This window comes from Cloeon dipterum, chromosome 4 (genome assembly GCF_949628265.1).
Source record: "Cloeon dipterum chromosome 4, ieCloDipt1.1, whole genome shotgun sequence".
Taxonomy (NCBI): domain Eukaryota; kingdom Metazoa; phylum Arthropoda; class Insecta; order Ephemeroptera; family Baetidae; genus Cloeon; species Cloeon dipterum.
In genome coordinates, this window is record NC_088789.1 from 34,903,539 (window position 1) to 34,929,252 (window position 25,714).

At 40.0% G+C, this 25,714-nt stretch overlaps 1 protein-coding gene across 1 annotated transcript; it reads left to right on the plus strand.

The window, feature by feature from the left end:
• The first annotated feature begins 1,611 nt into the window (after window positions 1-1,611).
• LOC135943888 (venom allergen 3-like) lies at window positions 1,612-3,793 on the plus strand. The gene is made up of 6 exons (XM_065490555.1): window positions 1,612-1,765; window positions 1,822-1,940; window positions 2,085-2,163; window positions 2,217-2,511; window positions 3,195-3,388; window positions 3,616-3,793. The coding sequence occupies exons 1-6, from the start codon at window positions 1,612-1,614 to the stop codon at window positions 3,768-3,770; spliced, it is 996 nt and encodes a 331-aa protein (XP_065346627.1). The 3' UTR covers window positions 3,771-3,793.
• The last annotated feature ends 21,921 nt before the right edge of the window (window positions 3,794-25,714 follow it).

Below are 25,714 nucleotides of genomic sequence, written 5' to 3' on the forward strand. Positions count from 1 at the left end.
ATCGGGAACAGATTGCAAAGTGGGCAGGAATTAATACTGCCATTTAACAACGAGGAAAATTGATTGCACCAGAGGCAACACACACACTCACTCACTCACGGAGGATTATTTGTATTTTCCAGGCTAATGAAGGGAAGTGATTTCGCAGCCTCCGCTCTTTATATCTGGCAGCGGACCAGACCAGCGCAGCGCGCGAGTGCATATTTGCCATTATCGAGCGGCTCTTTCCGCTTTCCGTTTATGCCCCACTTTCAATAGGTCATTTCGATGCATTTCCTCCGCGTGTACATGGCGGCTCGCAATAATTGGCCTTTGTCGAGCGGCTAGAGTGATTATTCGTCGATTGACGTGTGGCTTCCATTCCGTATACATCAAAGCGCAAAGCGCACACCACGCCGAAATCGAAGCCCGACGACAAACAAGAGCTGCTTTTGCCTTTGACATCTTTCTCGCTCGCTCGGCTTCAGGTTTGGGTTGACAGGCCAACGAATAAGCTTTGCCGGCGCAGTAATTGTGTTTTGGGCCAAATCCGGGGCAAAAGACAATTTTAACCCGATGCTGCGGCCGATTTACTCGAGCGCAAAATTTAAATAAAGCCTTTGGAAATTTTAGCTGCAAGCCGTTTGTTGTGGGTTTTTCCTGGAAAATTCGTTTGAGAAGGATAAAATCGCTAAAAAGAGGAATATTTATTATTTTAAAATTTGACGAAAAAAATGGAAAATTTGATCGAATTGGCATTTTCAACCCCTTATAAATCACCCCCACAGCATTTCCAAGGGTTGATATTTTCCAAGGTGGTACAAATGTGCCCAAATACCATATTCTGAGAATTTTAGAACTCTCGTTATAAAATTTAGTGAGCTTTAGGGGTTTAAATTTACGTAAAAAATGATTTTTCTAAAAAAAAAAATGCCAAACTAGCATTTTTAACCCCTTCTAAACCATCCCCTGATCATTGTAGAGGATTGTAATTTCGCAGGTTGGTACAAATGTGTCCAAATAATAATTTTTGAGAATTGTAGAACTCTCATTTAAATATTAAATGAGGTACGAGATTTTGAATTTACATAAAAAACGATTTTTGCTCAAAAATCTTACCAAATTACTATTTTTAACGCCTTATAAATCAGCCCCTGATTTTCTGAAAGGGTTCAAATTTTCAGAACTTCTAAATAACTGTCTTGAAAATGTATTTTGAGAGTTGTAGCATTCTTGTTTGGAAATGTATTGATTTATTTAAATTTAAAAATTGTAGAAAAATACGATTTTTTCCTAGAAATTTTTTTCAAAATTATCGTTTTTAACACTTAATTTTCAGAAATTCTAAAAATAAGTGAATATCAAAGCTCAAAACCGAAAACAGATGGCGCCTCCGTTCATTTACGAATTTTACAAACCAAAATCAAGCAGTAAAAATCTAAAAATAGATTTTTTCAGGCTTGCAAAATTAATTTATGGGTTCAGACCACATGATTAACGAATTCAAATTTAATTCCATAAAATATTCCCATTGTTGTCATTTTATTTGATTATTAATTGAATTTTTCAAACTTCAATTGTTGTCACCTCGGCATTTAAATTCTCATTGTTAGCGATTTTACACATTCAGAAATGCGTGGAGTGCGGCTAGCTCTACAGATTTTCCTTCTAGGGGCGGGGGTGGCTGTGGCGCTGGGGGCGAAATGCGCCGACCCCAAGTACGAGCGCTTCTCGGGCCACGCAATGTGCCTGAGCGCCGGCAGCTGCACCGGAAAGAACCTGATCAGTGAGATTTCAAAAGCATCCCTGTCATTCGCATCTTGATTGACTTTTGAATCGCAGCGTCCGGCCTGAAGGAGGACCACGCCCTCGCCCTGCTGCACGCCATCAACAGGTTCCGCTCGCTGGTCGCCACGGGAAGCGTCCCTGGATTCAGTCCTGCCGGGAATATGCGACAATTGGTGCGAAAATTCGAATTCTTTCGCTTCGAGCTTTCTCATAGGTTCATTTCGGCCGCTTGTGGCGCTAGTGTCGACTCGTCTGCCAATCACAGACCTGCGTTTTCCGTTATTTTCAACAGAATTAATTTTTTTATAATTCCTCAGGTATGGGACGAGGAGCTGGCCGAAATTGCGCAGCGCTGGTCGGAGCAGTGCATCATGAAGGAGGATTTTTCCAGGACAGGTCGAGAAATATTTAATTATTTCACAACCTGACGTCATCTTCTCGAATTTCAGAGCGTTTCGAGGTGGGTCAGATAATGGGGCACGAGTGGAAGACGCCGATCACGGAGGGCATGAACCGCGACCCCTTCCTCCTCGACTTTCTGCTGATGGTGTTTTGGAACGCGTTCGACATGACGTACCCGGCCAGGCACGTGTCCGAGTTCGTGCCGCTCGAGGCCAACATCAAATTGACGCAGCTCATCTGGGCCGAGTCTGCCTTCATCGGCTGCGGACACACCATCTACGGGGACAATGTCCAGGGACACGTCAGCCAGATCAAGTCGCTCTTCTGCAACTTCGGACCCAGGTTGGTGAATTTTTTTAATGCAGAGCTCTGAAATTTTTAAAATTGAAAATATTTTACGTTAATCAGCAGCTTTTTTAAAAGGACAAAAAAATAAAATCACGTTTTTTACAATTTTTAACTTTGAATAAATCACAAAATTTACAAACAAGAACCCCAAAACTCTTAAAATACATTGTCAAGATGCTTATTTATAATTCCTGAAAGTTTAAACCCTTTAAGAAAATCAGGGTCTGATTTATAAGGTGTTGAAAATGGTAATTTGGTAGGATTTTTGTGGAAAAATCGTTTTTTACGTAAATTGAAAATCTTTTAACTCTTTTAATTTTTAAGTAAGAGTCTTAAAATGGTTAGAATTTATTATTTGGGCACATTTCTACCAGTCTAGAAAATTTCAACCCTCTATAATGATCAGGGGATGATTTACAAGGGGTTAAAAATGCTAGTTTGGTCAGATTTTCAAGAAAAAAATCGTTTTTTACGTAATTTAAACCATTATAGCTCACCTAATTTTTAAATTAAATTTCTAAAATTCTCAAAATACAGTATTCAAGCACTTTTCTACCACCCTGAGAAATTTCAACCCTGTAAATTCCTCTGGGGGTGATTTATAAGGGGTTGAAAATGCCATTTTGATCAAATTTTCCATTTTTTTAAATTTTAATTTAATTTTTTAATAATTTCAGGGGAAACGTGGAAGGTGAGAGCGTGTACGAGGAGGGTCTGCCCGCGTGCGAGGTACCCTCAGGTTACTACGAGGGCCTGTGCTCGACGAAGGAGATCGAGGCCGCCTACCTGGACCCGTGCAAACGCAAAAACTTCGCAAAAGCCTACCCCGCGCTGTGCGACGACCGTCTCTTCTACAAATGGATTGGACATGGTTCGTATGACCTTTAAACTGGAAATTCTTCAAACCCACACTTTAGGCCCCCCTTCAACTTCTGGAGTTGACTGTTTTAACGTGAAGGAAATGCAAGAAAATAATATTTTCATGCCAGAATTTTAATTCTGGTTTAAATATTTCCACTTTTGTGGCGCTCCGGAGTTGACAGGGGGTCCAAATGTGTTGAAATTAAATTTTCATCCGTATTAAATTAAAAATTTAAGGCGTTCCATTTCCGTACCGCTGGTGCAACTCTGGCCTGTGGAAAAGACGCTTCTGGTTTGCCTTCTGGGTGCTGGCGACGCTGCTCCTTTCGCTGCTGGTGGGCGTCGGCTTGAGGCTGAGCCGCCAATCCCGCCGCCAGCCTGCTCCAGCTTAACTGCTTTTTCTTTGTTAGCAAAAAATAAACAGATGCTTTGAGACTTTGCTTAATCGTGTTTCGTCTCTTCATTCTCTCGATTATCTGCGGAAGCAATTTTCGGCGCCACACACCAAGGGAGGGTTGGGTAATTAAATCCAAATTAGGGTCCAAAGTTCACGCGCGTTGTTTGCAAAGTGGCGAGTTGCCAGCAGCTAGCAGGGAAAAATTCCCAAATGGATTTTTTTATAGCTCTTGCGAGTGGGGAGAGTGTGAGAGAATGAACATCGGTTATCATTATGCAAATCGGCGCGATTTCCTAGTGCTCATTTCCATTCGAATCGACTCGTTCTCGGCGCGCCTTTATTTTCATTGTCGCACTCGAACACAATGCGCATTATTCTAGCAGCTCTTTCTCTCTCTCGATAAAATCAACTCGCGTTCGCTAGACTAGATTTGAAAACTCTGATTTTATCACAATCCGATTCACCACTCTCCAGTGGTGTGTTTTTTCTTTGTTATTGCGGAGGAGGAATTCCCAAACGAATTTTTAAAAAAGCCGACACTTTACTACAACGAGCGGTCAGTTTGTTCACGTATAAAAATATAAAAAATAAATCTGGGCTTTTTTAATTTAGCTCGCGGGAATTTAAAGAGTGGTCGTGGCTGAAAATTCTTGAAAAGGGGCGTGGCAGGTGCCAAAATCCGAGGGATATTCGGAATTGTTTCCTTTTTTAACCAAAATATTTCCATAAAATTTAAAGATTTTTAAGAAAATATTCAGTTTTCAAATAATCATCGATTTTTAAATGATTAGAAAATAACGATTCTTGTTTATTTGATAGTCCGAGCACAGAAATGGGCGTGGTATCTTGAGTAATCTTGAAAATTAGGCGCGGTTAGTGCCAAAACACGCGGGAATATTACTTTTTTATTTGTAAAGTATGAATTTTTAGAGTTTAAACCGTTCAATATGAATATTTTTTAAATAAAAAGAAAAAACACTGGGTCTGAGTTGTGATCTGTGTTAGTTCCCGCCGGTCAGAAGTCAATATGGCGTCGAAATTTATAGTTTTTTGAATATTCTCCCATTTGGAAGCTGCGCAGTAATTTTGTGCGCATCTTAAGCATGCGCAGTATGTTTACATCGCTTCTAAATCTCACAGGAAGCCGGAAACTCATCACTGCGCATGCGTGAACCAAATTAAAACCTTCTGCGCAGTCGCAATTCCCACAAGGGTCCAGATTGCGATCTGTGTTGGTTTTCCCGCCAGTAAGAAGTAAATATGGCGTCGAAACTTATAGTTGTTTAAATATTCACCCATTTTGAAGCTGCTCAGTAAACTTTTGCGCATCTTAAGCATGCGCAGTATGTTCAAATCATTTCTTAATCTCTCAGGGAGGCTGAAACTCATCACTGCGCATGCGTGACCAAAATTAAAACCTTCTGCGCAGTCGAAATTCCCACCGGGGTCCGGGTTGCGATCTGTGTTGGTTCCCGCGTGTCAGAAGTCAACATGGCGTCGAAATAATGGAGGCCAATCAGGAGACATTCCACAGAAGCGTCAAAAAGGGGCGTGCCGACCTAATAATTTCATTCCCGCGCATTTTGTTACATTTGAAAATTTGAATTAGCCTGATGTGCCATCTAACTAATTGATTTCGTCGGGGTTTTCAAGAGCCATTTAAATTAAAATAAAATCCGAATGCAGAATAAATTTGAAAAAAAAATCGAATAAATTACCGACCTATATTATTCCTGCTTTTTTATTGGAAAAGAAAATTCATCTGATCAGAATTTCGCTGTGAAAAGGCGGGCAATCGCAATACAATTTGGTATCACGACCGCGTCGCTTGCTGCTTTTCGGAGAAGGAATAAAAAGCTTTTTCGGCGCGGAGAAGAAGTCTAATCAATGTTTGAGGCCGAGGAGAGCAAAGCAGATCTCACCTTTTGATCTCTAATTCAATAGAGCGCCGCGCACGAGTCAAACAAGTCGGCCGACGACTTTTTTGGCCTTTGATTCGCGCGGCGGCATGGCCTCTCATTAAATTTCCGCCGCTCCTTTTTCATTTAAAACCAAATTGGCTGCTCGGCTGCCTGGTGCCACGCGCGCCCGGCAGTGTCGTCGCAGCCGCAAGAGAACCAACTCGATTATTACTCGCGGCAAAGTGCTTTCGACTTTCGACCAACACGCACGCAAAACTTTTTGCATCTCCTTAATAATTGATGCGCGTACTTCCAGCAGTTACTGTTATCCACACCTGCGCAAACCAGACTCTCTCTCGCTCTCAACTTTGCAAAACAAATATATACAGAGCAAAAGCTCCAGTTCGGAACTTGCGGCTGTGTGTTTTGCCCTGGTTTGTTTTGCTTCTGTAAATTTAATTTATATTTCTGCTAAAAATTAAATAAGGCAATAATTATTGCTATTTGAATCGAGTCTTTTATTTGACCAATTTTTTATGTCTCACCCTTATTTAATCAGAATCCAGGGGCTGTTTGAGTCTTATTTTCTATTGTAAGGTGAATTTCCTCACCTTTATCAGGGTAGAAGGGCATAAAAGAGCCGTGGACAGCGTGAAAATGGCTAAAAGCGTGAAGTTCGGGGACAAGCGCCATTTTGCACGCATTGCAGAAGGAGCAGCAGGTGGGTGTACACAAAGGAGCTAACAATCGTGCTTGTAAAAATCAGTCTTTTTGGAGAAACTTGAGGAAATTATGAACAAAACTTGTTAAAAGATAAAATTCATTTAAATATATTAATTGAAACCGAGTTTTGAGTCTAACAAAGTCAAGTTCTTTCCATGTTGCTTCTTCTCCTGTCATTTTTCCAATTCCACTGACATCTTGAACGTGACTAATCAGTGAAAGCATTAGACAAAAGGGTGAAATTAAACAAGTTCTAAACTTTGTACCCTTTCTCTTTATAATATTATGAAAAAGGACATGGAGAAATAAATAACAAATCTCTAAAGTGCATATCGCGTCGAAAAAAGTGTTAAAAAAATGTTTTTAAAAAAGTGGACCTTTTCGAAGTTTGGCGCGTTGAATCGGGACCTTGGGTATGAGAAACATAGCCACCGCAGCTGCGAGCGCAGCGCCACGCAGCGCATACTAGTGTTCTTGCTACGTGATTTACTAATGGCGGCCAACGCAACATGTGCGCTTACGAAAGATTTTCAAAGTTCGGCAGTTAATCCATCAAAATTATTGCACTTTACTTGTTTATTACTTGTTTTATTTATTTATTCACCAAAAATTGTCCGTCCAATACACTTACCTCAATAGTAACTGCGTGGCGTTTTCCTCAAAAATCTATATTGTGACCTTCATCAGTCCTCAGGCCAGCTCACTAGGGCTGGCAACTCTGGGTGTGGCCAGGTTGAGCAAAAATCTGCACAAAAACAAGTCAACATGGAAGTGCCTACAAAATTACCAACCAGTAGTTATCTCGCCTGCCACATCTTTCTGTCCTTTTCTGCAAATAAAACCGGCAGGGAACCTGTCAGGCCAGCTCATCAGGGCGGCAAGGCTGAGCAAAACTGCACAAAACAACAAATCAATGGAAATGACTGCAAAATTTCCGTCCAGTAAACTCTCCTTATTGCTAACGGTGGCGTTTTCCTCCTCAAAAATCCAGATGGGGGACCTTCGTCAGTCTTCAGGGCAACTCGTCAGGGCACCAAAAGTCACATCCGTGCAATAATTTTGATGGATTAACTGCCGAACTTTGAAAATCTTTCGTAAGCGCACATGTTGCGTTGGCCGCCATTAGTAAATCACGTAGCAAGAACACTAGTATGCGCTGCGTGGCGCTGCGCTCGCAGCTGCGGTGGCTATGTTTCTCATACCCAAGGTCCCGATTCAACGCGACAAACTTCGAAAAGGTCCACTTTTTTAAAAACATTTTTTTAACACTTTTTTCGACGCGATATGCACTTTCGAGATTTGTTATTAAATTCTCCATGTCCTTTTTCATAATATTATAGAGAGAAAGGGTACAAAGTTTAGAACTTGTTTAAGGACAAAATTGAGTTGCAGGACGATTCAGAGGACAAAGTGGACAGCGGAGAAGCAGAGATGGATGTGCTGGTTTGCCGTGAGAGGACCGCCAAGCAGCCGATACCTTTCTTTTTCATTTCCGGCACAAAATTTCGCTGTTTCGCCGACACTGAGCCGAACAATTTCCGAATTTCGTTCCTGTCCTATTTTCAATTATAATCTAAATTCTACTCCACCAAAAACCCTGCGATTGATTGATAAGAATTTCAAACAGCTGCTAAAGTTATTTTAACTAATATAGCAGATGAAAAGTCTCATCATTAAAATAATTAAAAAACATGCTTTATTTCCTACGTTACAGTTTTCAACCAATAAGAAATTATATTTAAATTCTCAATAGTGATTTTGATACAAAGCAAGAGTATCAATAAGCTGCTCGTCGACAAAAACGCCTGGGATATCGTTATCAAACTCCTGGTTAGAGAAGAAATTGGCTTTAAAACGTTCGCTCTCTTTCATGCGCCTTGCAAGAGCCACATATTCACAGCGATCGCAAGACATCCTCAAATCTATCAATTTTGGCAGAAATGCAGATGCATTTTTCATCAGTTGAGCGATATTTCTAAAAGCAAGGACTGACAAATCACCCAATTCGAAATCTATTCGTAAAATTTCTAATTCTTGCAAAATGTCCTTGTCTGCTATCAACGTTGATACGAACTTGACACAATCTTCTTCCAATACGCCTGGGTACATTTCTGTAAGCTCCAATTTCTGCACTTGAGGCAGTAGAAAAACATTGGGCAAGAATCTAAATATTAAATGAAAACCAAACTCAACGAAATGTCTCAAATCATTACTGATGAATCTTACCCATACATCTCCCAAGATATTTCTTTTAGATGCGGGGCGTTGTCCAATTCCAAAGGACTAGGGTCGCCGTTTAGACCGTTCAATGAGAGGCTCTCAATATTGGGACAAAAATTCAACAGTTGCTCAATATCGTACTCTACATAGCTCGCGTTTCCAAGCTCAAGGGAAAGTGAACGTAGATTTTCACCATAAAGTTGTAAGAATTTTTCAGTTAATTGCATCAAAAATGCTGCGATCTCTTCGTTCCTAGACTTAACCAAGATTGACGAGACTTTTGTAAAATTAGGCAGAGAGAGGTTGGCCAGAATGAACCCTATCGCGTCGTCACCCTGAACCTGGGAAAAAATTAATCATCATGTTAACTATGAGAGTAAAAATAGTAACCTGGAGATGAGTAACGTTTGGATGTCTTTCGTGTATTTCGGCATCGGGATGTTCAAACCAGGAACGGTCGAAAGTGACAATTTTCCGTTGGCTCAGGTTGGGATCCCCAACTGGGTGCAAGAAATCGTCAAAGGTGAGCCTTGTGTGTTTCAGGTCGGTGACAATGTCAAGGTTGGGCACATACTGCCCAATGATCCCAATTGCCTGACGTGACATTTCCATATCTTCAACGACAAGTAGTCTCAAATTGCAGAGGAGCTTGGAGATTTCTTCTCCAGTAGAAGGAGAAAATACGTATTGAATTGAAGAAAGTTTCAGTACTCTCAAGCTCGGCAAATGTCCACACAGAAACACGAGGTCGTGGAGGTCAGCTGTAAAGTCTATCACTTCTAGTATCTGTAGATGCCGGAAGTTATAAACAAGTATACTCAAAAGAGCGTATTTAGCAGCGATGTCACGATCGTTCAGAATTATTCCGGTTGTGTAATAGAGGCGCTCGATATTGGGTGCGAGGTGAGAAGCCATGTAGAGAACCTTCAAGAATAAAAATTAACATAAGAAATTCTAATGGTTATTTGTTCGAAAATACCTCATCAATATAGGGTAGACGGACGTAGTCGTAAGACTTTTGCGAATCAAGTATGTTCAGGTCCAAATTCTTTGTCATCGAGCTCAGAAGGAACGGAATGACCCTCGCCAACTTTTCGAATTGCTCAGGGTATTTGATCCGTTTGAAAACCTCTTGCAGCAACTCGTCACGCAGTGCTGGAGCTGAAATTTAATTTTCAGAATTGAATTTACATTAAACCATAATAAAATAACTTACAGACTCTTGCTGCTATTCCATTTCGTTCGTTTAAGGAAGTGCAAGAGTTGAAACTTCCGATGATAGTTTCGATGGCGTTCTGTTTCAGACTATTATCTCTGAACAAGCTCTTCAGTCTCTCTCTCGAAAGTTCCACAATATCAGGTGGGTTGTCCATCCTGGACTGAGTTTCCGGTGTTCCTATGAATAACAATAATTAATTTGCTTATTTCTTTGAATTTAAAGGCTCAAATAGCTCTATTTTCAAGTTAAAATCAAAATATTACCAAGAGTTAACGCGACCCGATCCTGCACTGACTTGTTTGTAAACGAAACAGACGTGTTTACTTGTGAACAGGACACGCGTTTCCGGCCGAGCTGCAGCGCCGCTTCATTCCTGACTGAAATATAGAGTGGTGAGAAATTGAACTACAAAATCGACATGGCGTCTTGGCTACTCTCTTTTTTCTTCACCTCAGTAAGAGCGATCGCAGCGCCACAGTATATTCGATGAGGGCTTGGCCCAGAGGCAGAGGGAGACCTCCAAGCGGCTTGGTACCTGTGCAGAGATATTCACCGCCGACTTGTGACCCAAGGGTGATAGCGCACAGCCGGGATTAGAGACAAGGGCAGCCGCGGCACATCGAAGAGCAGCGGAAAGGGCATCGCAGCTCGCCAAGAAGACTGAAATCTTAAGCCATAATAATCTGACACAAAAGACGATGAGGAATTTCGATAGTATAATCATGGGTCCTCGAGAAAATTACTTAGTGAAAGTTAATAAATATTCTTAAAAATACCGCATGGCAATTTGGAATGAAATCCATTAAGGATGGATTACTTAATGTGGAATGAGCAATATTCTCGTAAATAAAGTGTTTGGATATTTCACCGGTGTTCGTGGGGCGGCCGGCCAGCCGACGCAGATGGAGAGGGGGAAATAAATGTGTTTCGCATCTTGTCAGCAGGCGAGCGGCGAGAGAAAATAATGTGCGTCAACTGGCCGGCCGCCCCACCAGATCTGACGCATGCAGGTTGCATTGTGTGGCAGGTTGCATTGTGTGGCAGGTTGCATTGTGTTGCAGGTGGCATTGTGTGACAGGTGGCATTGTGTGTGACAGGTGGCATTGTGTGACAGGTGGCATTGTGTGGCAGGTTGCATTGTGTGGCAGGTTGCATTGTGTGGCAGGTTGCATTGTGTTGCAGGTGGCATTGTGTGACAGGTGGCATTGTGTGACAGGTTGCATTGTGTTGCAGGTGGCATTGTGTGACAGGTGGCATTGTGTGACAGGTGGCATTGTGTGGCAGGTTGCATTGTGTCCCGCACAGAAAAATATGTTCCAAAGTTAACCCTGGGCTATACCATCTTCACCAAAGATTAACCGCCAGGCATAGGCGATCGGTGGATTTGGATACACCTCAAGTGGCAGTGGCGAATATCGCGGAAAAAACCGGAAAAAAACCATATAAACCGTAAATGGTATACAACAACCTCCCGATCAAATTGTAAAGCAAAAGAACATAGATAACAGTTCAATTATTTCAATTTTGTTTATATTTTTTTAGGTACAAGTGATTTCTTTATTCAAGATCCAAAACTAGATAGTATATAATATATAAGAGCGAACAAATTTTATTATTGTAGATCTACTTTTTGACTTAAATAGTAAAATATTCACTTTGTAACTCACTCACTTTTATAAAATAATAGCTTAGCAAATAAAATCAAATTTCATTTTCGTCACAATTAATTTTAATCAATTGGAGAGTAAATATTTGGGTGTTTGTCGAGCGCGGTGCGCATTTTAAACTCGACAACCACGACAATTTCCCTAACCAAAATGTCTTTGTGCACCATATTTTCATAATATTCAATTCAGCATTTTGACAGACGTGCTTGTTTTGTTTATTCTCAATCATCAATCATCTTTTCCAGTCAATAATTGCACCAAAACAATTAAAAAATTGAATTCGCTGTCAAATTCACGTGCTCTCCCACCACTTTTAAGTGACTTTGGCTACCACTTGCTGCTTATGGGATTTTACGTGTTAAATTTGGAGGTCGCTGATTGGTCCCAATTTCCCATTTGATTTAACCCGTGGATTCGTGTGGCACTAGCCTAGCACACGGGTCGCTAGTACGCATGCGCTCGTGTGCTTGCGCTCTAGAGCGAGCAGACGGCAAGCCTGCAGACTGAAATATACAGCGACCAAAGGGAAATTCGGCTAGGAAAATTGAAATTTAGGAATTTTTCATTCCTGCCTCCTTTGGACACCTCAAGTGACCCTTGACCCACTTACATGCACCGATCGCCTATGCCGCCAGGAATGACTTTTTTATGTCCGAAAGTTAACTAATGTCACGCTTTTTCTTGTTCAAGGTTAACCTTTTTGGTTAATCAGAAAAAATATTCCTGGAATAACCCAGGAATATCCTTGGAGAAGAATTATTTTCTGCCTCTTGGATTAACCCTGGGTTATTCTTGGAACAATATTTTGGTTAACCTTTCGATTATTCTTTGAACAACTTTAAGCGTGACATAAGTTATCCCTGGATTATTTTTTTAAGTTAACCCTAGATTGTTCCTAGAGAATAACCCCGGAATATTATTTATTTTTATTTTTTTGCTTTTATTTAGGATTGTTGATTTAAATAGCAAACTCTTTATTCTTAATTACTTAAAATATAGCATATTTATTTTTATCCAAACAATTACATACATATTACGAAAAATTATGGAAAAATTACAGTTTCCGCCGGGCTACACAACTCGCCAGTTCCTGCAAGACTCCCATAATACTTTTATGTTGGATTCTCATAAGAACTGGCGAGATGTGACAATGAAGTCCGGCAGAAACTGAAATTTTTCCATGTACAAAATTTTCTAACACGCCGGTATCGTTTATCTTGAGGCCTAACTCAAAACTGAGGATCGCGGCAGCCGTTGGCAAATAAGCGTCCGACGCGTCCTTGTCCAGCCGATCCAGGCAATCCGTCCGAACCGCCGGCTGTCCGATTGTCCTTCACTATCACTTTTGGCGTCTAGCGATGTCCGATGTCCGTCAAAACACTTTGAACATTAACTTTGAACGGCCGTTGACGACTCTTGACTCTTTCGTTAGAGTGAAGCAGGAATTATGGAAGTGGAAGTCGCCTGCTTGTTCTTGCCTGTCTGTCCTGCTGCCCGTCGCCCCCTCCCCCGCTCCACAACAGAGGCAGGCAGAAGGCATTCCATGCAAGCGCGTGCATGCTTGTGCAGCCGCCGCTACCGCGCGCACACTAAAATCGTTCTTTTAACCCTTTTTGTCCTTCGTCATAACCAGATCTGTATTTAAAAATCTGCCCGTTTGTCGTTAAATTTTATCAGGACAATTTATTTGGCTTTAGTGATAATAATTAAGTTTATTAAAATGAATTTATAGCAAAATTTCAATTTTTGACTCTGGGGCTTCATGAATTTTAGTTGAATAATAAAAAATTGTTTGGTTGTAATATTTTAATTAAGTAAAACATCAAAAAATTATAAATAAATATTTACGAGAATTTTTTTGCGCGTACAAGTTTGAATAATTTATAGAAACGTGGAATGCGTGTATTTAATTTTAAATAATTAAGAACCGCTCGAAAAATATGGGGAAGTAGTTAATTATTCTAGTGGGCATCTTGAATAAATATTCCTGGAATATTCATTTGGTTAATTTTTTAGGTTAACCCTTGAATGATCCAAAAGAATATTTCTGGAATATTCATAAGATTAATTTTTTAGGTTAACCCTGGAATGATCCAAAAGAATATTCCTGGAATATTTATGCATGGTTAATACAATTTTCACCGCCAGGAATATTCTAGGGATATTCCTGATGATTAATTTTAAGGGTGAACTTTAAATAATCTGTGGCTAACCTGGAATAATCGTGGAATAATCTTGGATTAATTTTTCGGATTAATCTTTTCGGATAAAAATCGAATAGCCCAAGATTATTCCGGATGTTTTTGGAATATAATTTTCTGTGCGGGGTGTGGCAGGTGGCATTGTGTGGCAGGTTGCATTACGGGCAGGTGGCATTACGGGCAGGTGGCAAAAAAAGTTTCCACGAGTGCTACGCACGTCACGCTGAACTTTTTGGTCGGAAAAAATATCAAATTTACTTAATTCGACCCTCAGGAATCGATTCGTGTGCTCAAAATTTTCGTCAAAGTGGGCCTTTAAGATACAGGAGGGAAAAGCAGGTGGGTGTAGACAGAGGAGCTAATAACCAGGCTTGTAATAATTAGTATTTTTAGAGAATCTAGAAGAAAATACTCACCAAAACTTGTAAAAAGAATAATACAAGTATAATAATTAAAACTAAGGATTGAGCCTGAAAAAAGTCAAGTACTTTGCTTTTGCTGCCGCCTCTCCTGTCTGTTTCACAGTTACACCGACATCTTGACCGTGACTAATCAGTGAAAACTTAAGACAAAAGAGTGGAAGTGCCGAAAATCGACCCTCAAAGAGGGCAAAAATGAGTTGGAGGACGATTCAGTTGACAAAGTGGACAGTAGAGAAGCAGATGGATATGGTGGTTTGCCGTGAGAGAGCTGCCCAGCAGCCCAAAGGTGCCAATTTCCATTTTCACGTCCAGCACAAATTTCGCTGTTTAATTGCCGACAACGAGCCGATCAATAACTGTCGAATATCTCGCTTCGGTCCTCTTTCCACTTTAAAAATTCTACATCACTGTAAAATGTGCCGTGCAATTCTCTCAACGGCTTAGCAAGAAGGAAAAAAGGCGGGAAATTTCTTTAAGTATCATTTTCAGCCAATAAAATATAGATTCCAGATCTCTCTTTTGCTAATTAACTAAAATATGTTTGAATTGAAATGTAACGAAGAAGAGAAAGAAACATATTTGAAAGTTAAGTACCTAAATGGGAATTAAAAGCGATTTAATTTGAAATAAAACGACAAAATGGTGACCTGACTTGTCTCAGCAGCGATACCAGCACCACAACGACCTTTTTATTGGAATGAAGATTTACGAACGCAGCGACACCACAGAACTTCAACTGTTTTTTAATTCTTTCAACCACAAACTGCCATTACAGTTTTCAGTAAAGAGCTGAAAAAATATGCTTTATTCAGAAGTTTTGACAGTTTTTGAAAGCAAAAGAAATTTGTCAGTTGTAATTTTGATACAAGGCAAGGGTTTCAATCAATTGCTCGTCAACAAAAACATCTGGGACATCTGCATCGAATGCCTGGTCAGAGAAGAAGTTTGCTTTAAAACTGTCGCTCTCTTTCATGCGCCTAGCAAGAGCAACATATTCCAGGTGATCGCAAGACAACTCCAAATCCGTCAATTTTGGCAGAAAAGCTGACGCATTTTGAATCATTTTAGTGATGCTTCTGAAAGCAACAACCGACAAATCCCCCAAGCTGAAATCTATTCTTAAACATTCCAATTCAAGCAAAATATGCTTTTCTGCCACTAAAGTTGCAATTAATTCAGCGATCTCAAGTTCCTCTTCCGAAAACCCTGGGTACAGACATGTCAGCTCCAATTTCTGCAGTTTAGGCAGTAGAAAAACGTTTGGAACGAATCCCCTAGAAAAATTAAAATAAATGCAAATGTCTTACATAAAAATCATCTCACCCATATGCAACCCAGGATAGTTCTTTTAGATGTGGGACGTTGTTCAATTCCTCAGGACTTTCGGAGGCATCAAGACCGTCCAATAAGAGCCTTTCAATATTGGGACAAAATTTCAACAGGCTTTCAATATCGTACGGCTCATCGTTCGAGTCTCCCAGTTGAAGGGAAACCGAACGCAGGTTTTGCCCATATTTCTCCAACAATCTTGAAGCTAATTGTATCAAAAAAGCTGTGATCTCTTGGTTCGCAGTCTCAATCGAGATGGACGAGACTTTTGTAAAATTAGGCAGAGAGAGGTTGGCCAGACTAAACCCTAACGCGTCGTGACCCTCAACCTGGGAAAAAATTAATCATCATGTTAATGAGATGAGAATTAAAGTAGTTACCTGGAGATGAGCAATGTTTGGATGTCTTTCATGTATTTCAGCATCTGGATGTTCAAACCAGAAACGATCCAAAGTGAATATTTTCCTTTGGCTCAGGTTTGGGTCTCCTTCTGGGAGCAAGAAGTCGTCGAAGGAGAGTCCAGTTTGTTTGAGGTCGTCGATTATGTCAAGGTTGGGCACACGCTGCCCAATGATGTCAATTGCCCGACGCGAAATCTCCATAGCTTCAATGACAAGAAGTCTCAAATTGCAGAGTGGCATTGATATATCTTCTGCGCAGGAAGGGGAAAATTCATAGTGAACCGATGAAAGTTTCACTACTCTCAAGCTGGGCAAATTTCCACACAGAAACACGAGGTCGTGGAGGTCAGCTGAAAAATTCTGCATTTCTAGTATTCGTAGGTGCCGGAAGTTTGTAACAAATAAACTCAAAAGAGCGTAAATTTCAGCGTCGTCGTTATCTGTCAGCATTCCTCGGTTTTTGTAAGAGAGGCGCTCTAAATTTGGTGCGAGGTGACCAGCCATGAACAGAACCTTGAAGAAAAGATAATTAATCTCAAAATTTCTGAGGATTTGTTTTAAAATACCTCATCAATATAGTATAGATCAACGTAGTCGTAAGAAATTTGTGGATAAAGTACGTTTAGGTCCAAATTCTTTGTCATCGAGCTCAGAAGGAACGGGACGACTCTCGCCAGCTTTTCGAATTTTTTTGGGCATTTGATCCGTCTGAGAACCTCTTGCAGCAACTCTTCACGCAGTGCTGGAGCTGAAATCGAATTTTTAGAATTTTCTACGCATGAAACCACTAAAAGTACTTCTTACAGATTCGTGCATCCAATCCGTTTTGATCGTTTAAAGAGGTAGAAGAGTTGAAACTGGCAATGATGGTTTCTATGACGTTCTGTTTCAAACTATTATCACTGAACAAGCTCTGAAGTCTCTTCCTTGACAGTTCCAAAATATCAGCAGAATTCTCCATCCTGGAATGGGTTTTCAGTTATTCTATGGACCACAATCATTAGTTATCTTATTTCTATGAAAATAAAGACTGAAATACCTCAATATTCAAGTTCAGAGCAAATTATTTTCAAGAATTGAGGTAACTCAAACCCGTCCTGAACATGTGTTTCCCTCCATGATGAAAACATTCACGAACTTCAGCGCCGATGAATTTCGAATGGGATTATTGTGGTGTAAATTTGAACTAGAAAACCAACATTGCGTCCTGGCCAATCTCTTGTTACTGCATCTCCGATACAGCAATCATATAGCGACACTGTATTAAAGATAAAAAATTTGAATCTTCGGGTAAAGAGCGCGCCGCACGGGAGAAGGAGAAAACTCTGTGGCTGTGTTTTCTGCTGATTTATTTTGCTGAAGTATTTTATTAAGTTATAGATAGATTACAGATCAATTCGGCAATTATTCTTATTCAAATCGAGCATTTTTAAGTGACGAATTGATGCCTCACGCTCTTATTTAATCAGATATCAGGGACTTTTTGACCTTTTTCCTTCCATACATTAAGAATTATTCACCACCGTCATTATTGTGAATTTCAACAAAAAAATTGCGACTCAGTGGTGATACCAGCGCCACTATGAGCTTTCAATTCAAAAGATTTTCGTAAGTAGTGCAACTTTCTTTGCAGGATAGAAATGATTTCACCTAATTTTGAATTGTTTCCGAAATTGAAACTCTGCCTGGTCGCTGCGATTGCTGCATAAGAATCTCCATCAATTATGTACGGCTGTTTGGAAAATTTGTGTTTCAAATTGTAATGATAATGACAATATTAAGAAACTTAAAAATATTATTTATTTCCCAGTGTTGACAGTTTCCAACTCTAGAGAAATTCCTCAGTTGTGATTTTGATACAGAGCAAGAGTATCAATCAGCTCGTCGTCAACAAAAACGTCTTTGACATCTTTATCAAATGTCTGGCCAGAGATGAATTCTACTTTGAAACTTTCGCTTGCCTTCATGCGCCTAGCAAGATCCACATATTCCGAGCCATCGCAAGACAACTTCAAATCCGTTAATTTTGGCAGGAAAGCCGACGCATTTTTGATCATTTTAGCGATACGTATAAAACCATTGGCCGTAAAATCCTCTTTGAAATCTATTCGTAAAATTTCTAATTCTTGCCAAATTTGCTTCTCTGCTATCAACGTTGCAATGCTCTCCGATTCATCTTCCAAAAGGGTTGAGTTGGCATCTGTCACCTCTATTTTCTGCACTTGAGGCAGCAGAAAAAGTTTTGGCTCGAATCTGAAAATTATAATTTAATCCAAGTTAATTTAAAAAATATTAAATATAAACAAAGTTATCAATGAATCTTACCCACAAAATCCAATCCAGGATATTTCCTTTAGAAGTGGCGTGTTTACCACATACCTAGGACCGGTGTAGCCGTATGAATGTTCAAGTGACAGGCTCTCAATATTGGGACAAGAATTGAATATGTGCTCAATATTGAAGTCTACATCATGCTCTGGGTTCCTTGGCTCTCCCAGCTGAAGGGAAAATGAACGCAGGTTTTGACCATAGTGGTTCAAGAATCTTTCAGCTAATCGCATCAAAAAGGTTTTGATCTCTTGGTTTGAAGTCTCAATCGAGATTGACGAGATTTTTGGAAAATTAGGCAGCAAGAGGTTGGCTTCACATTCATACAATGCGCTGGCACCCTTGACCTGGGAAAACAATTAACCTTCACGTTTACGATGAATTAAAGTAGTTACCTGGAGATGAACAATGTTTGGATGTCTCTCGTGTATTTCAGCATCTGGATGAGCAAACCAAGATCGGTCCATCGTGAAAATTTTCCGTTGGCTCAGGTTGGGATCGCCTTCTGGGTGCAAGAAATCGTCAAAAGAGAGCCTTGTGTGTCTCAGTTTGGCGATAATGTCAAGGTTGGGCACATGCTGCCTAATGATCCGAACTGCCCGACGTGACAGAACCATCTTAACAACAAGTAATCTCAAATTGCGAAGGGAATTTGAGATTTCTTCTCCAGAAGAAGTATTAGGAAATTCGCATCGAACTGATGAAAATTTCACCACTCGCAAGCTCGGCAAATTTCCACACAGAGAGACCAGAACGTTGAGGTCGGCTGTAAATTTCTGCATTTCTAGTATCTGCAGGTGCCGGAAGTTATTCACAAATAAACTAAAAAGAGCGTAATTGCGAGCGGCTTTATGATTTGGCAGAATTCCTCCGTTTGTGTAAAAGAGGCGCTCAATATTTGGTGCGAGGTGAGCAGCCATGAACAGAACCTTGAAGAATTCACAGTAAATATTAACGTTTCTTACTTAGGATTTGTTTTAAAATACCTCATCAATATAAGGTAGACCAAGGAAGTCGTACGACATTTGCGATTCAAGTATGCTTAGGTCTAAAGTCTTCGTCATCGGGCTCAGAAGGAACGGAATGACCCTCGCCAACTTTTCGAATTGCTCAGGGTATTTGATCCGTCTGAACACCTCTTGCAGCAACTCGTCACGCAGTTCTGGAGCTGATATTTAATTTTCAGAATTTCCTACACATTGAACCATGGTATAAATACTTACAGACTCTTGCTGCTAGTCCATTTTGTTCGTTTAAGGATGTACAAGAGTTGAAACTTCTGATGATAGTTTCGATGGCATTCTGTTTCAGACTATTATCTCTGAACAAGCTCTTCAGTCTCTCTCTTGAAAGTTCCAAAATATCAGGAGAGCTCTCCATCCTGGACTGAGTTTCCGGTGTTTCTATGAATAACAATAATTAATTTGCTTATATCTGTGAATTTAAAGGCTCAAATAGCTCTATTTTCAAGTTAAAATCAAAATATTACCAAGAGTTAACGCGACCCGATCCTGCACTTACTTGTTTGTAAACACAACAGACGTGGTTACTTGTGGACACGCGTTTTCGGCCGAGCTGCAGCGCCGCTTCATTCCTGACTGAAATATAGAGTGGTGAGAAATTGAACTAAAAAATCGACATGGCGTCTTGGCTACTCTCTTTTTTCTTCACCTCAGTAAGAGCGATCGCAGCGCCACAGTATATTCGAGGAGGGCTTGGCCCAGAGGGAGACCTCCAAGCGGCTTTGTACCTGTGCAGAGATATTCACCGCCGACTTGTGATCCAAGGGTGAGAGCGCACAGCCGGGACTAGAGACAAGGGCAGCCGCGGCACATCGAAGAGCAGCGGAAGGGCATCGCAGCTCGCCGAGAAGACTGAAATCTTAAGCCATAATTTTGTATTTAGAAATCTTCTGACACAAAAGACAATGAGGAATTTATTCGATAATATAATTATATGTCTCGGTCCTCGAGAAAATTACTTTTAGTGAAAAATAATAAATATTCTTAAAAATACCGCGTGGCAATTTGGAATGAAATCCATTCAGGATGGATTACTTAATGTGGAATGAGCAATATTCTCGTAAATAAAGTGTTTGGAATTTTTCACCGGTGTTGGTTTCATAAAAGATTTACAGAGCTTTTAATTAACGAAAGCAGAGCCACTCTCTTTGCAGAATTGAAATGATTTTTGTTGATTTTTAATTCTTTCAAAAACTTAAAACGAATAGAAATTATCACTGCGATTGCTCTGTAAGTTTTGGCTACTTGAATTAGTTGTTTTTCCAATTGAAATAATAGAAATCCCGTAAAACCCAAATGCATGCTTTATTTCTAAATGTGGACACATTTCAAATCACAAGAAATTCGATGAAATTTATCAGTTGTGATACAAAACAAGAGTATCAATCAGCTCGTCGTCAACAAAAACGTCGAGGACATCTCGAAAGAATGATCTGTTATAGAAGAATAAATGAAAACCGTTCATCTCTTTCATGCGCGTAGCAAGATACACATATTCCGTGCACTCGCAAGACAACTTCAAATCTTTCAATTTCGGCAGGAAGGCTGACGCATTTTTTACTATTTGAGCGATGCTTGTAAATGCAATAGCTGACAGATCATCCAAATCTAAATCTATGCGTAACATTTCTAATTCGAGCAAAATTTCCTTGTCTGCTATCTTCTTTGCAATGGAAACCAGGGGCTGACAATTGGTTCCGTTGTCCCAATATCCGGGGTAGATACATGTCAGCTCCAATTTCTTCAGTTGAGGGAACAGAAAAACGCTTGGCACGGTTCTGCAAAATTAAATTTTACCCAAATTTAGAATTTGCGAAAATATAAGAAGACATAAGTAGTATTTAAATAATGAATCTTACCCAAAATACTTCCAAGATAGCTCTTTAACGTATGGGTTGTTCTCCAATTTCACAGGACTGTTAGCGCCATCTATAGCGATCAATTTGACGCATTCAATATTAGGAAATAAACTGAATAAGCGCTCAATGTTGTACGTATCTTCGACCCATTCTCCCAGCTCGATGTAAACAAAACGCAGGTTTTGACCATATCGATGTAGGAATCTTTCAGTTAATTGCGACAAAAATGATGTAATATCAAAGTTCCGAGTTTCAATCGAGAGTGACGAGATTTTTGGAAAATTTGGCATCAGCAGGTTTGACAAACTGACCCCTAACGCGTCGTGACCCTGAACCTGGGAACAAAATAATCAATATAATGAATAAAAAGACGAATAAAATTAGTCACCTCGAGATGAACAATGTTTGGATGTCTCTCGTGTATTGCGGCAATTGGATGTTGAAACCATAATCGGCAAATAGGGTAAATTTTTCCTTGGCTCCGGCTGGGATCTCCTTCTGGGCGCAAGAAATCATCAAAGGTGAGTCCGGTGTGAGTAAGGTCAGTGACAATGTCAAGGTTGGGCAGATGCTGCCCAATTTTAGCAATTGCCGGACGGGACATTTCCATATTAATAACACAAAGTAATCTCAAATGGCCGAGGGACTTTGATAATTCTTCTCCAGAAGAAGGGGCAAGTACGTTTCGAACTGAATTTAAGTTCAGCACTCGCAAGCTCGGCAAACGTCCACAGAGAAAGACCAGTTCGTGGAAGGAAGCTGAATAAGACTGTATTTCTAGTATCTGTAGATGCCGGAAGTGATTTACAAGTAGACGCAAAAGAGCAAAAGTGGCAACGTTGTCATGAAATTTCAGCATTCCTCTTTTTTCGTAAGAGAGGTGCTCAATATTTTGTGCGAGGTGAGCACTCATGTAGAGAACCTTGAAGGAGAATTTTAAGTTTAATAAAAGATGTTAAGTAATTGTTTTTAAATACCTCATCAATGTAGGGTAGATCAACGTAGTCGTAGGAATTTTGAGAAGAAAGAACGTTTAGGACTAAAGTCCTCGTCATTGAGTTCAGAAGGAAAGGAATGACCCTTGCAAGCTGTTTGAATTCCTTACGGCATTTAATACGTCTGAGCAACTCTTGCAGCAACACGTCACGCAGTGCTGGAGCTGAAATTTGATATAGTCGTAATTAGTTTCAACGGCTCGCAGTCGTCATACCAAAATTTAATTTTAAGAATTTCCCACGCATTAAACCATAGTAAAATATTACTTACAGACTCTTGCTTCCAATCCATTTCGTTTGTTTAAAGAGGTACAAAAGAGTTGAAACTGGTGATGATGGTGTCGATGACGTTCTCTTGCAAACTATTACCTCTGAAAAAGCTCTTCAGTCTCTTTCTCGAAAGTTCCACAATATCAGGTGGGTTGTTCATCTTGGACCGAGTGTTCGGTGTTTCTAACTAACAAAAACAATCATTAATTTGCTTGTTGCTATGAATATAAAGGCTTAAATACCTCTATTTTCAGGTTTAAAACAAATATTTTTAAGAATTTCGGCGAACCGATCCTGCACTGGTTTGTTTGTAAACAAATAGCACGTTATTTCCCGCTGACAACTTGAGCCCCTGTTGACATATATAATATTGCGCGTAAATGCATCAGCTAACAAGTTCTGCAGCCACACACCGGTGGCAGGTCGTTAGCTTTTTCAGCCAATCAGAGGCCGTCTTGGTGTTTTCTGTTACGCCCACGAAAAACTTCACAGATTCGCCCCTCTACCCCTCCCTCTGCACGTGGGCGTAACAGAAAACAAACTCCGAGACGGCCTCTGATTGGCCGAAAAAGCTATCGATCTGCCACCTGTGTGTGGCTGCAGAACTTGTTAGCTGGTGCATTTACGCGCAATATATATGTCAACAGGTGCTGGAGTAGTCATGGTGAAATAAAAATCGATTTTTAATATCGATTTTTTTCTGACGATATTTTTGTAGCTTTACATTGGTTATATACGACGAAATTTTACCTTCAACATTTTTCAGATGAATATATAAATATATCAATAAATATCGATAGTCAATTAACATTTGGCGCCTACTAGCGTGTCATGTGTTTTCGGCCATGATGGATTTTTCACGAACTACAGCGCCTCTGAATTCATGACGGGGTATTAGTGGTGAGAGAATGAACTAAAAAACTCAACAGGCTCTTTTTTACTGCGTGTTCGAAAAGCGATCCGAGCGCCACCGCATTAAAAATTTGAAAAAAGCGCGCTGCACAGGAGAAAATGCTATTATTGAGGCTGTGTATTCTCCAGATTTGTTTTGCTTCGATAAAATTCATTTTTATATCTCCATTAAAAATTAAATTGATGGAAAAATTACCAATAAGGCAAAATCATAATTAAATTGAGTTTTTTTAGTTGTCCAATGATTTCGACCATCCCTTAATTTAAATCAAATTTAAATGTTAAATGGGTTTCGGGCCGATTGACTTTTTTTCAATCAAATAATCCAAATAATCGAATTTTTTGCCCAGTTTCATGAAAGTTTTAACTGTCGTGACAAAGTGCTTGCAATATATTATGATCTGCTTGTGAGTAATGCATTTGGTACTTCGTGTGTGCTTTAATTGCTTGTTAAGTTTGAGAGAAATGGTGTTTGCATGGCTTGGCACTTGAATGGCTCAGATCTGCACTAACAGAGTCGTCGCAATTGAAGTCGCCGCCATTTCTTTCCAAGAAATCGCTTTTTGGCGCAACAAGTGTACCCTGAGTTGGCCAGTTTTCTCGCGCCACAGGATCCGGCCTTCAACTTCGCCAGCATTTGGTGTGACGTTACAACTTCTGCCTCCGCTAGTTTCTGCCTGTCGCTTTTCGACAAGCCGCGTTCGCGCGAACATGTCCATGCCGGTACTCCTCGGTTTACGGTCAGCCCTAAAGGAGGACATCAGGTTTTCGGCTGCGCAATTGGTCTACGGCGAGTCAATTCGTCCGCCGGCTGGTGAGCTCCACGTGACATGCTTGCCCGAATCCAGAGCCACACACCCTCTCCGATATAAGCCCGACACCAGCATCCAACCATTCGAAGCCGTCCTTTTTCGTCCATCCATCCTTACAGTCCGCAATCACGGGATTTTGCGTATAGATGCGCCAAAACTAACCAGCCATGTCCCAAAATGTGCTTTAACCTTCACCTTAAAAATGTGCCACAAACGAATAGAAATGGTCTCTGCGTTTGCTTCATAAGAATTTCCAACTCTTCCAGCCACTTGAATTAGTTTTTTTTTAATTTGAAATAATTAATAATTACACGAATAAAACACTTGAAATACGTACATCTATTTATTTCCAAATGTTGACATTTTTCAACTCAAGCCAAATTCGATTTAATTTGTCACTTGTGATTTAGATACAAGGACAGAGTATCTATTAGCTGCTCGTCAACAATAACGTCTGGGAGATCTGGATGGAACAATTTGTTGTAGAACAAATTTGCTTTAAACCTTTTGCTTCTCTTCATGCCCCTAGCCATGGCTACATAATCCCGGTACTCGCATTGTAACCGTAAATCTGTCAACTTCGGAAGGAAGGCAGACGCATTTTTCATTATCTGAGCGATGCTTCTAAATCCAATAGCTGTTAGATCATCCAAAAAGATATTTATTCGTAAAATTTCTAAATCGAGCAAAATTTCCTTCTCTGCTATCTTCGTTGCAATTAATGCCAAATGCTCCCAAAAGGAATCATTATTCCACTCATAGGTGTAGACTCTTTTCAGCTCCAATTTCTTCAGTTGAGGGAACAGGAAAACGTTTGGCATCAATCTGCAAAATTTAATTTAATCCATATTCAGTATTTGCGAAAATTTATACTGAGTTTGAAGTTGCCAGCGATTCATTTTTATTTTCCGCTGGGATTTAAGACAGTGCTTATCTTAATGAACTCAATTTTTTTTCTTCAAACCAAAAGAAATCGTTTAAGGTGGCAGGTTTGAAAAAAAGATCAAAACTGCTGGACATGCTTTCACAAAACCACGGTGAATAACTTGCATCAGTATATAATATTTTCAAAATGATATATACTTGCTTATATTATCAAATTTCAAACAAATGTGGTATTAATACTTAATCTTACCCAAAAGTGATCCAAGATAGCTCTTGGAGGTACGGGTTGTCATCATATTTCAAAGGACTGCTGGCGCTCTCTAGACCGTCCAATGAGACGCTTTCAATATTTGGCAATAAACTGAATAAGCGCTCAATGTTGTACGCTGCTACGATCGGGTGTCGCAATTTAAGGTAAAACGAACGAAGGTTTTGACCATATTGTTGCAAGAATATTTCGGCTAATTGCAACAAAAATGCTGCGATATCAAAGTTCCGAGTCTCAATCGAGAGTGACGAGATTTTTGTAAAATTAGGCAGCAAGAGGTTGGCCAAACTGATCCGTATCGCGTCGTGACCCTGAACCTAGAAACAAAATAAACATTACGATGAATAATAAGACAAATAAAATTAGTTACCTCGACATGAACAATGTTTGGATGTCTCTCGTGTATTTCAGCATCTGGATGATCAAACCAAGATCGATCAAAAGTGAAAATTTTCCGTTGGCTCTGGTTTGGGTCTCCTTCTGGGTGCAAGAAATCTTCATAGGA